General features: G+C 37.1%; 1 protein-coding gene across 7 annotated transcripts in view; it reads right to left on the bottom strand.

Moving 5' to 3' along the window:
- Nucleotides 1-13123, bottom strand: part of LOC134211850 (serine-rich adhesin for platelets) — a 110588-nt gene continuing 97465 nt past the window's right edge. For 6 of the 7 annotated variants that reach the window (XM_062689168.1, XM_062689173.1, XM_062689169.1 and 3 more), the window contains 2 exons: nt 12874-13113; nt 1-3326 (listed from right to left, as the gene is read on the bottom strand). In XM_062689168.1, coding sequence (XP_062545152.1) covers nt 3253-3326; nt 12874-13113 — 314 coding nt within the window. In that variant the 3' untranslated portion in view covers nt 1-3252. Of the gene's footprint in view, nt 3327-12873; nt 13114-13123 lie in introns of those variants that run through there. The other variant, XR_009979119.1, reaches the window with a different exon arrangement.

The raw sequence follows: 13123 nt of genomic DNA, 5'->3' as shown, positions 1-13123 counted from the left end.
TAATTTTTAGAATTGTTTATTTTATATTTTTTCACCAATTTTTATGCTTTAATACAAGGAATGTATTTCTATATATAATAATAGCATTAAATGTAGTTATAGATTTTATTTTATTTTTATACATGAATTTACGGTAGTTAATCTCTGCTTTTTACTTTACTGTCGAAAAACTTTTTTGACGTGTACCAGCCTTAAGAAATGTTTCTTTTTTTTACAGAAAACGCTGCAGCCCTGCTCCTAATTAGTTGATATCGGCAGCGCATAGATTGCCACCATCATCATTGTTTGTTAGGAAGAGTTTCTTAAGATTGCTCTCATTTTCCGTTCCTCAATCTTTGATTTTCCGATAATTACTGCTATTAGTTTAGTTCCACATCTAAAGCTTTGTTTGTAATTCGTTTTTATTTATTATTCTGCATTTCTCTCCTTGTGTTGTGTTAATTAGTTTTCCGATAAGTCGTAATCATCACGCATTTCGTAAATAATTTGGCATTGCCACGATAAACTGCCAATAACGTGCGAAGATTATCTCTCTTGTTGCTAAGAATAGTTCCTCCACGATTTTTGCTAAAACATGACGACATTCATAGTTGAGAAAATATATACATTGAATCACTCTTCCTTCGCGTCGCAATTTAAGAAATTCATCCGTGGTTGGGATAACATATTCCTTTGCAATTAGCGCGAACCACAAACTGGTTCTTGGTATTTATATTTACAGCAACATATGTATGGTTTCAAAATAGTTCGTACTTCAATCATGTTTGTTCTTGTGCTCCGTGAAAGATCGTCACCATTTGATTAGAAAGTTTTTGCTTAGAGCAATGCACCTACTATCGTAAGTAAATATCAGTCATGTGAACTTTTTGAATGTTTCCTAGTTCTTGTAATCCGTGAAAACCTAATGGCCGTAAACTTACCGCATCTTCCGGGCGATTTGCCTTGGTAAAACATAAATTAAATTTTAATCCGAGATTCCGGAAATGATAAACAGTAAAAAAAAGAAATAGAATTTGATAAGACTTATGTAGCAAAATAGAGCGATGGAAACTGAAACATTCAAGAAGGAGTAGACTAAATTAATAGTTTGTCAAAGTTTTGTTTTATTTACATATATGTTTTTGCTTTTTATACATTGTATCCTTCTAAATGAAGGACATATTTGATTAGGTTCTCACATTTGAAAACGCTTTTGGACAAAATAAGCAATTCGAAATGTGCAGAAACTATATCATGTATGGCTCAAAGTTGATTAAAAACTATACTACCGTCATACGTATATTTGTCCCATGTTTGCTGGGATTTCTCATGTACATGGGAAAATTATGCGTAGAACGGCAGTATACAATTCACAAAATTATTAGTTTAAAAACCGATTCGTGTCTATTGTATCACTGTTTCTCTCCCAGAATCATGGGTCTAGCCAAGAAATGCTAAGTCTATGCGCCAATATTTTTGTTTACGTTCGAATGCTCTTTGGAAAACAATTTGTTGCGCATACTCGTTTACGCAAGCAAAATCAAATAGGGAAATAAATGAAGAAATCAATCATCCGTAAACAAGAATACGGATAAATATATACCTAATTTGGTTGTTAAAGCCTTCTATTGTTGAAGTAATGCTCTCAATGAAAACCCTTCTTCTTCTTCTTCTTCTTCTTTTTATTGGCATTACATCCCCACACTGGGGCAGAGCCGCCTTGCAGCTTAGTGTTCATTAAGCACTTCCACAGTTATTAATTGCGAGGTTTCTAAGCCATGTTACCATCTTCATCATGAGGCTAACACGATGATACTTCTATGCCCAGGGAAGTCGAGACAATTTCCAATCCAAAAATTGCCTAGACCGGCACCGGGAATCGAACCCAGCCACCCTCAGCATGGTCTTGCTTTGTAGCCGCGCGTCTTACCGCACTGTTAAGGAAAACCCATATATTTTAATTAAAGTAAAAAAAAAAGGTTGAATGCGAATAGAAAAAAGAGTAGGAACATTATGTTTCGTTTCAGAATCTATACGAACAAAAACTAAAGAACCAATAGTATATAATAAAATACCAATTAGTATAATATTGGAAGGTCTCCAGTAGCCTCGCCAGCAAAGTCGTAGGATTGCTAATCCGGAGATAGCGAGTTCGATTCTCGGTCCGGTCTAGGATGTTTTCGGGTTGGAAACATTCTCGACATCCTGGGCATAGTGTATCCATTGTACTTGCCACACAAAATACATACTCATGCAATGGCGGACATAGAAAAGCTTTCAATTAATAACTGAGAAAATGCTAATAGTTGGAATGTAGAGCCATTGAAGAAGAAGAAGATAATATTGGTTGATTGCTGTTTGGCTGAACCTCTTTTTATTTGAAATTGTTAAAAATATACCAAGTTACAACTAGGCCAAACTGGCTTACGACAAACGGTTTTCGGCCAAACGACTTTAGGCAAAATGACCCACAGTCGTATGTTATATTCTCATTTGTTCGCTATGGAAGAAAAATTACCACCATTTTATGAAACAGTTCGAAACCATTTGGGCTATTTTCTAATGGATGAGACAGCATGATACAGTTTTTGCATACTTCTGATAGTCTATCAATAGTTGATGAAATGATTTTGCTGTTGTCGATTGTTTTCACACTGACATGAACGCGTTTCCAAGCTTACGAAACAGTCCATTCTCTGTTCTACATCTTCAGCATACATACTACCAACTAACGACTATTAATCAAAATTACCTTAAATGGTTATTCACCAATACGACGTTGCGCTACCAGTAAAATTGTATTGTATTTTTTGCTTATTTTTTTAGTTTTGTACAAAAATAGATACTTTTCATCTAAACTAACGCTATGCCTAACCTTACAGTACTAAAGCTACATTTTTAATATTAAGTCCTTTACAATACACTTTCATTCTGCTGTTAAAACCTCATCCTTAGTACACAAGTAAAAAACTTATTTTACTCATTTCTATTTGATTCTCAGAAGGTCTAGTCCGTATTTACTCGCCATTTTAGAGAAGCTGGCTACCTCCGTCAATACGTTATGGATTGATCGATGAAATAAAGTATCACTATCACACTTTCGCTTCTACTGTTTCATGTTTACTGCTTCTTCGGCCCAATGGCGGACTCCGTCATTCATTTCTATTGTTGTGTCTCTTGTCCTCATCTTGTGTTCGGTGACACCTCCTGATCAGACCTGTTGGCCACACAATGTTGTGGTTGCATAATCACTTTCGCCGGCACGCGCGGCTTCTACTTGGTTGGCGGTCCAGTCTGGAATGGACTTATCACAGTGACAGCTGCTGCTGCTGCTTGTTGGCTTAGCACTGGAATTAGCAAAATAATAAGAAGAACAAGAATTAATTAAAATGATTAGAAAATGCGTTTGTGTATGTGTGTGCATGTGTGTACAAAATATGAAAAAATTGTAACCAGCTTTTCATATAGTAATCCTTAACCGAACCAAACCGAAAAGTTTTGTGTCTCGGCTAAATGCGAAAAAGGCAGGCACTACTACTAAGTCAAGCATAATTTTTCATAACGACGTATGTAACAATTATGAAACTGTTTTAAAACTATATCTTTTTTCAATACTTTTTTCCGCTGGCATGCATCATTACCTTATACGTAATAAGCGTGCTTCACATCATAGCTCAGTTCATTCAAATTCACTGTGAAAAACGATAAAATTATACATACACCGGTATGCTGCACAGACGTCGGTGTACATTGGTCGGTTTTCCATAGTGCACGATTGACGCAACTGCAGTTTTGTTTTGTTTTGCTTTTTTGTTACATAGGTCGCTCTTAGTTAAAGTGACGGTATGTAACAGTGAGACTTCAAAAATAGAATTTTTTACATACGTCGATTCGTAAAAAGATTGAATTAAAGAATTTTAAGATCTGAAATCGGTAAAATCGATGCGTATTATATAAAGCCGCGTGTGATTGTCACGTTGTATTAAAAACCTCGTTTTGTTTACTTTTGTTACATACGTCGTTATGAATAATTATGCTTGAAGTGGTTTAAGGCCTCTTACGGTGTCATTCAGAATGGCTACCTTGCGGCTCACCAACACAATCTTGCAATTACCCACCTTCTCACTCCAATTAGCACTAATCAGCTTATTTTCATTAAACCTGATTATCCTTTCACTACAAAAACTATCAGAACTAATTATCAATCTTAATCTACATTTTGGTAAATTATCGAATCATTCAGCGCTTATTTAGCGTCGATTCAATAAAAATAAAACTAAGTGAAAAAAAATTCCTCCTCCCACCGCGCATGCGTTGTTGTCGTCGGTTGCACGTCGCCGGCAGCGTCGTACGCAAGCAATCATTGATCATTTGCTATCGCAGCAGACAGTGCTGTCAACATAAAATTCTGTGAAATCATAGTAAAAACCCAGATTAATCCACCTAGCGGTGATGGCGCCTTTCTCGCGTAAAAAGGTAATAAATGTAGCCTTTACGCTTACACCTCGATGATGTACAAGAAAGGCAAAACAGTTACACCGTCTAATGTTATGATAGAAAATTTACACTAGTAGACGACAGATGGCGCTGCCAAAAGTTTCTCGAATTTCCTATGTTCGAATTTTGACTTTCGGACAATTTAGTACTATGTACATAGTACTATGAAACTGAACGAAGAGCATACTTACGCCTAAATGCGTGCAACACGAGCATCTTTATAGTACGATGAAACTCTTAATGGGAAGCCACGGATAAAATATTCATAGATGCAAGGCATTTTCATAACACATTATTGTTCTATGTGACTATGTCTCATCACTATTTTAATATTATCTATTTTTTGCAATTTGCAATTATTATGAAATTCAATAGTGATCAACAGCGTTTTAGTCTCTGTCGGATGCAACTTGTTGCAAGAAAATCGATTAAGAGTTTCTATGTGAAAATTTGGCTAATGTTTTTTATGGCATTTTGTGCACACACACGCACACACATACACACACACACACACGCACACACGGACAGACAGACATTTGTTCAGCTCATCGAGCTGAGTCGAATGGTATATAACACTATGGGTCTCCGGGACTTCTATCAAAAGTTCGATTTTGGAGTGAAATGATAGCCTTTCGGTACAACTTAGTTGTACGAGAAAGGCAAAACATGTAAAATATCGAAAAAATAATAAATCTCCTTCCAACCTGTTATCTACTAATGTCGTAATTATATCATTATTATTCTACTTTGCAACGTCTTGAAAAATGAAAGAGAAAACGCAGTAAATTTCAATTTTGCTATTTGTGTGTTTGAAGAGCTGGCAACAATGTCGCAAGATGTGAACATAAACAGCTAGCATAATGAAAACATAACACATAAATATCAACGTAAATCAAAGCAAGTCTGTTGATTTTCGGACACATTTCGATAGTTTATGACATAGTTAAACCGTATTGCGTAAATCTGAGTGCAACTCAGACTGAAATCGATCACATTAATGCAATGTTTACAGTGGTTGGATGTTAACAAAAAAGAGTTTATTTTTGTCTGCCTCAAGTTTGTCTGTGTCAAGTTTCTCACGACTACTAATATTGAGTTGATGATTTTAATGGTACAACTACAAAGAGATTGGAGTGCCACCGCAAGTCACCTTAATTTGTTTGTTTTGCCTTTCTCCATGATGTTATATACCAATCGACTCAGCTCGTCGAGCTGAACAAATGTGTGGGTGTGTATGTGTGTAGGCACATTTCTCGCAACAAGTTGCATTCGACGGGGGAGATACCCTAGTTGATTACTATTGAATATAATCACGATCGGTCATTGCGTTCAAAAGTTATGAAGAAAATGGTGTGTTGAACCATATACGGTTGGTGGTTGATTTGCCTTACAGCGTTTGCAAGATCCGTAATGTAGGCAATTATTTATGATGTGTATCTCATTAAGGCAAAACCAAGGGTTTGAATCGGGAAAGGCATCGTCACCGCTAGGTGGATTATTCTGGGTTTTTTTTCACGTCCTGATCACGTCCATATGGTCTATCGGGGATGGGAAGGTAATTATGATGCAATCATTCGCCCATTGCAAGCCGAGAACACCTCTGCACTCGGCACGAGTTCATGCGGAATGTTCTTGAAATATGGGTGTTAGATTCGATGGCAAAGGTTCGTCTTGATGAACGAGTTGCCAGTAATGAAGGGGTGGTATATTCTTCTAATTAAATATCGAAACGAGCTTTTTTGCTCATTTCGAATTCTAACAGTTACCTGCTAGAACTAGTCAAGTATAACTTTTAGGGTTTATTGTATAGAAGATGGGAAGCGGTATGGAAGTTTATTTCCAGTTCTCATGATTGCTAGAACATGATGAATATATTGAAAGATACAGAATAGAAGGAAGGGAATTAGACCAAAGACCTTCTTCGTATGAAGGAGCCGTTGTCTGTGTCTGCCGATTGCATTGGTCACACCAGTCAAGCAGTTTGACAATTGCGGCTCGGTTGGAAAAAAATAAAACGGTTTGATTTTGGTTTAAGTTGTCGGAGGCGGAGTCAAGATTCGCCGAACATGTTTGAGCATTTCTAGTGAAGTTGCACAAACCACCATCTATTTTTTTATGTTTGGCGCTTCGGTCGTTCGTGTGTGATATTAGTGCTGTCCAATGAGCAGCTCGAAGTTCTTCCCATCCCTCTCTTGCCCATTTGTTGACAAAAAAGAACGAGCAGGACGGGAACAACTTCGAGCTACTTCGAGCTGCTCATTGGACAGCATTATTGTTGGTCGAATAAATTGATTGTTCGTGCCGCTGCTGGTAAAACTTGATGGATGTTTGAATAAATGAGAGGTAGAGTCTATGTTGGTCAAACTGCTTGACCGTGTGTACGTTCCTTAACAGAACGAGTTTTTGACATTTTGATAAAGGCAGTCATTAGTGTCACGTCCTCACGGCTGTTTGCCAGTCAGTCGTCAAGCTCCGACCCGACCGCATCCGACTGGCAAACACAACCTCTACTTGATCAGTGCATTTTCTGATGAAGAATGTGTGTAGCTACCAGACAATTTAAATACTCACGCTCACTCTAATGTGAATGTGTACTACACGGGTTTTCCACGAAAGGCTGAAAACTTATAAGGCTGAACACGAAAGGCTGAAACGTAAAAATCAAACATAAGGCTGAAATAACAAAAGGCTGAAACTCGAAAGGCTGAAAAATCATGAGCAATCAATATTAGTGGAAGAATTCATATTTGACGTTAATAGGGGCACAAACTAAAATGATCCGCAACCTTCTTGTGACTTCTTGTTGTCTTTCAATTTTTGTTATTCTTTATTCTTCTCTCTTCTTCATTCTTCTTTTTCCTTCTTTATTCCTATTTCCTTCTTCCTTTTTTCTTCTTTCTTCTTTTTTATTCCATTTTTTCTTCTTCAACTCTTCCTAATTTCTTCATCCTGTTTCTTTCTTTCTTCTTCGTTCTACCTTCTTTCTTCTTAGCTCTTCCTCCATAGTTTTTCCTTCTTAAATCCTCTTTCCTTGTTCCTATTGCCTTCTTCCTTCTTCTGCTTCCTTGTTCCTTCTTTCTTCTTCTATTATCTTTTTTCTGGTTTCTTCTTCCTTCATTTTTCTTTGTTTTTCCTCTTCCTTCTTCATTCTTTCCTTTTCCTCTCTTATTTCTTCCTTCTTCTTTTTCCTTGTTTTCTTCTTCTTTCTTCCTTCTTTTATTTCCTTCTTTTTTTCTTCTTTTTTCTGTCTTCTTTCTTCTACCTCCTTCCTTTTCCTAGTTTCTTCTTCCTTTTTCCTTATTCCTTTTTATGTATTCTTTCTTCATTCTACGTTCTTCCTTCTTCTTTCTTCCGTCCAAATTTTTTTCCTATTCCTAAATTCGTCCTTTCTTCTTCTTTCTTTTCTTCCTTCTTCCTTGTCTCTTGTTTCTTAATCATCTTTATTCTTTCGTCTTGTTTTCTTCTTCCTTCTTATTTCCCTTCTTTCTTCTTTTTTCTTCCATTTTTATCCTTCTTTCTTGTCTTCCTTCCCCTTGTTTCTTCTTGCTTCATCATTATTCCTTCTTCCATATTTATCTTTCTTTTTCCTTCTTCCTTCTTCTATGTTCTTTCTTCAATATTTCGTCTTTTTACCATCTCCCTTCTTCCGTTTTCTTCCGTCTTGCTCCTTCTTCTTTCCTCCTTCCTTCTTCTCTGCGAATTTTTTATTTATTTATTTATTATATTTTATATTTTATTCCTTATTCTTTCATCATTCTTTATTCTTTATTCATCATTCTTTATTCTTTAGTCTTTATTTTTTATTCATCATTGTCTATTCTTTATTCACTATTAAACCACTCAACATAGTTGTACAACATATCGTACGGGTGAGATTCATTTCATCCCATCAATTTCAGCCTTCTGATACTTTCAGCCTTTCGGAATTTCAGCCTTATGAGCTTCCAGCCTTATGAGCTACGTGTTTCAGCCTTTCGTAGGACACCCGTGTTCAAAATCTTCCATATAATGTACATAATTCACATCTGAGTTTCAGAACATTGTAAATTAATGATCACGTCGGGTGGTCCAATACCCGGAAAATAGGCAAATAACTTTGATTGAACAGTATATGGTCGGGGTTCAGCCAAACCGCACCAAGCGGCTTTTTAACTGACTTGTAATATTTTGTTCACACAAGGAAAACCGGAATCAATTCATACCTCTATTTGATTTATGATATCCTCAGTAATGGGATTGGGGAATATTCAATATGATTTGCGATCAATTAAATCCACTAAACGAAAGCTTGGGCAGAAAATTGGCGATTTTTTTGTTGGCGCTTGGTGTGTTTTGGCAGAACCCCGACCATATTATCTCTGGCGTTAATGAACCAGGACCCCACTGCCCGCGCATTGAAGTCACCTGCTACCACTAATAGTGTCAGACCAGTTATAGTGAGCCTACAAGACTATCTAATACCATAGTGTACTGTTCTGTATTCCATCTAGGAGAACATAAGCAGCTACAAAAATATACACCGTTTACTTTGGCTATTACGAAACCCTCATCGACAGGAGATGAAACTGTTTCCTGGATTGGATACTTTCCACATGTCCAGATTGACACTGTTCTGAACTTATCCGCAATCCAACTGCCGTTCCCAACAGGAATGCAATTCGGGCCCGACGCCCGATAGCAGGGCAATATCAGTCTTGTTCTCATATACCGACCGTTGTAGCAACGCTTGCGCTGCCTTGCAGTAGTTGAGGTTCGACTGAGTTACTTGCATTGTCAAACACCTCGGTGCAGCCTGGCGAGTGTGAGCCTTATGTTCTTTAGCTCCACCCCTCCGGCGGTTGTCCTACGAAAGGCGGAAAGCACAAAGGCAGAATTGCAATGGTCTGTTTTAGCTTAGGTGGACAAATGTCTGCCTAAGTAAAAACAGCCCAATGGAATTCTGCCTTTCGTGATTCTCCTCTCTCTATAATAAGATATCATTTGGCCTAATCGGCCAGATGCATGCTTTCTTGTTGTTTAGTTGGAAGGAGACCTTCTGTAGCACGTAGAGCAGCAGGGACTAAGTCCAAGGGCTTGACGATCCCTCCCCAGGCCATCTGCGAGTTGTGGCGCCTGCATAGGATGTGGTGGGGTTTGACAGTGGGCCCTGTTAAACCTCTATAAAAAGCTGCATGTATCCGCAAGTAGGCTCCGCCAAAGCGACCGTGTGCCGCTCAAAACGCACAAGCCCAAGTCATGGTGTTAGGTGGGACGCTAAACAGCCCTGACACGACGGCCATCCGACGAGACAGGAGGTTTGCGCAGGCCCAATAAGCCGCTTTTAAAACAACCATTACGAAGGACATAGAAGATAATACTTCCGTAGCACAGCAGTTAGGCATATGGCTTTGCACGAAGCATACCATGCTTAAGGCGACTGATATCGAATACGGTCGAAGAAGTTTTTGGGTTGAAAATTTTCTCGCCTTTCTGAATCATAGAAATCATACACTTAACAACTCTTTTGTATTATTACCAAGTCATTGGGGCTATCTTAAAGCCTGTTGATGGATAAAAAGAATAAATAAATAGAATAAATAAATAAACTCTGGAAATGCTTAAAGTATACTAAGCTATTAAGAGGCTGCTAGTGCTTCAGTTGTGAGATGAGATTCAAATAGCCTTCAACTTTGATTAGGCAGATGCGAGCCTTCAAAGAATAAAATACGTCCTCTTTTACTTCAAGCAGACGCCTGTGTAAAACTAAGAAATGACGTTTAAAATTCCGCTTTTTGTAATTATATCTTATGCTGACTATAACGTTTTACCTCTCTTCGTTTTCGCTAAGAATACGTCCCCCTTCCTCAGTGGCATACCATCCTCCACTGGGACATTGCCGCCTTGCCGCTTAGTGTTCATTCAGCACTTGCACAGTTATTAATTCCAAGGTTTCTAAGCCAAGTTACCTTTTAAGCATTAGTATATCATGAGACTAACACGATGATACTTTTATATCCAGAGAAGTCGATAAAATTTCCAACCCGAAAATTTCCTACACCGGACCGGGAATCGAACCCAGCCAGCCAGCCTTCAGCATGGTCTTGCTTTGTATTACCGAACTGCTAAGAAAGGCCTAGAATACGTATAAGCTGAAAATTTTTGGGTGGGAAATTTCCTCGATTTTCCATGAAAAAGTATTCGTGCTACACTACTACACATTTCGATTGAATACCTCAAAGTTGAAAAATCGCTTAGTGGAGCCTTGTCCTTGTGTCTTTCCAGATAATCTACCTTTGAATTATATTTTGCCCCTTTTTTGAAACATTTAGTAATATGTCCCCTGCCAGAAACCAATTTGATCAAGCCAGGCCAAGCTGGGCTTTATTGTACCTATCGATACACGTGCAAAATTAGGAATAGGCAGCAAATTTTGTGCCATATTCTGCGCAACATAAATTGCTATATACTATATAGAGATTGTACTCTGAAAGCAGTTTTTCATCATATTAAAGCAACAATTTATTTGCTTTTACACTTAGCTTTAAATAAAAATGAGTTCATATCTTTTTTGCTCAAAATCTAGAAATTTTTTGTTGGCGAGCGTTTTAGCACTGCTGATAATGAAGGCCATTTTTGACAATTTTCGATTTACCGATTTAGTTTTTCCTAATATTTTCTTAATAAACGCTTATTTATTGCCTTATTATCTGCCCAAAAACAGTAAATTGCAAATTTTTGATGACATGTAAAGAAGTAAAATTGGCAATCAACAACCACGTGTTTCAAGTGAGTGTTTGTGCTGCCGCTCAGTATTGTACTAAGGTACAGTGGGGTAAGTGGGTAAATGGGGTAAGTGAAAAAAACGCAAGTATTTTACTGATGAAGCACAGAATTATTCAATTTCACTTAACAATCATACAAGGCCATTCAAATCAGTGCGTTGAATAAGTGAAACATGAAATAATGAACCATTTCAACATGAGAGAGTAAAAGTTTATTAACCTTTCAAGTTTATCTTTTGCACAAGTTGTTTTGCGTATCAACAAATACAAATATTTTTTATGTTGATTTCCATAACACATTCAATTAGTGCATTGATAAGTTGGTTTTCTTTGTAGTTTTGAATTCCAGCCAGAAAAATATTGATATGAACATCAAAAATTTTGAAAAAATTATTGCTTTGCCTGTTTTTTACCATGGGTGGGGCAAGTGAAAATTTTCCGACACTGAATGCATTTCTCTATTTTTCCAAGCACAAATAACTTCTATTAAGCGTATATAAACAAATGATACCAATTCGAACTCATTCTAAGGCTTTTGGTTATTACAGTGATACTTCGTAATACTAAATCAGGAACCCAAAGTGCCAAGTGTGTCAATTTTTTTAAATAATCCATGTTTGATAAATAATTCGTGAAAATATGTTATTTATATAGCTTAAATATAAGAATCACTACTATTGCAAATATATCAACAATTATGATCTATTTAGTTGAAATTTATAAAATTTATTTATTTGTTAATGTAGACTCTTCTACTGAAATCATAAGTGGATTGTTAATGAAACACAATATGATTCCAGGTTTGATGAATATTTCAAAGATAATTTATCTGCATTATCTCCAAGGTTCATTATCTTAATATAAACCTGAAATAGAAAGTAGTGTTAGACACAAATGGAGATGAGATATTAGATCTCAAAAAATTCAAGTAAAGAAAACATAAAAACATAAAAATCATTTAATGGAGGCACTCTAGTGCCCTTTGACTTTCATGAAGTGTCAAAAAGCATCACAACAGATCACAGTTATGTTCTATTCAGAATAATTTACATTTGCATGAAATATATGAACAGAAAATGTGTTCTTATATCGAAAAATCCTCTTTTAAAATCATTTTTTCACTTACCCCACATGTGGGGCAAGTGAAAAATTGAAACCGATTTTTTTGTTTCCCAAATATTTTGTATCCTAAAAGTATTTTTCAAAGATCTTGTTCACAGGCATATAAAGATTGGATAGATGATTCGTTATGTCATAAATATGTTCATTTTCAATATTACATTCAACTTTTATGACTTGATGAACATGAAATATACGATTTCCTTTACCCACTTGCCCCACTGTACCTTACAACAGTTATAATTTTGCGGCGGACGAAAAGAGACAAACAACACACTTCCGATGGTTGTTCGATCGGAAACCTCTTTCCATTGCCCAATTGTTTCTTGAGCCTTAAATATATTATTAACAGTAAATAAAATTTGAACTAATGTTTTAGTATCCGCACAGAATAAGGGACGCTCAAGCTCAAGGTACATACAGTAGATTTATTCATACGGGCCACTCTGATTGATGCCTTAATTGTATTATATAAGGTTCGTATATTAGTTAGTATTTGTGGAAAGTTTATTCTTACCTCCGTATGGGCTCTGGAACATAGGGTAGCCGAGGCCAACGTGCGTGTGATGGTGTGTGTGCACGTGCCGTTGCGGCGGGGGACTCCGACTTGGTGGCTGCCCCGGTTGAGGCGGCGGACCACCTCCTACAACAGCTGACCCTGGACCCAACACGTTTGGACCGCCAGGATCCTTCTGCATTTCAGATCCTCCGGGACCTGCACTTCCACCAGGCCCACTACCAGCATTGGGACCTCCGGCTAGTAAAAA

The sequence above is a fragment of the Armigeres subalbatus genome, chromosome 2 (genome assembly GCF_024139115.2).
Source record: "Armigeres subalbatus isolate Guangzhou_Male chromosome 2, GZ_Asu_2, whole genome shotgun sequence".
In the NCBI taxonomy this organism is placed as follows: Eukaryota; Metazoa; Arthropoda; class Insecta; order Diptera; family Culicidae; genus Armigeres; species Armigeres subalbatus.
The sequence above is the reverse complement of the archived record's forward strand: the minus strand, read 5'-3'. Positions and strand labels throughout refer to the sequence as shown.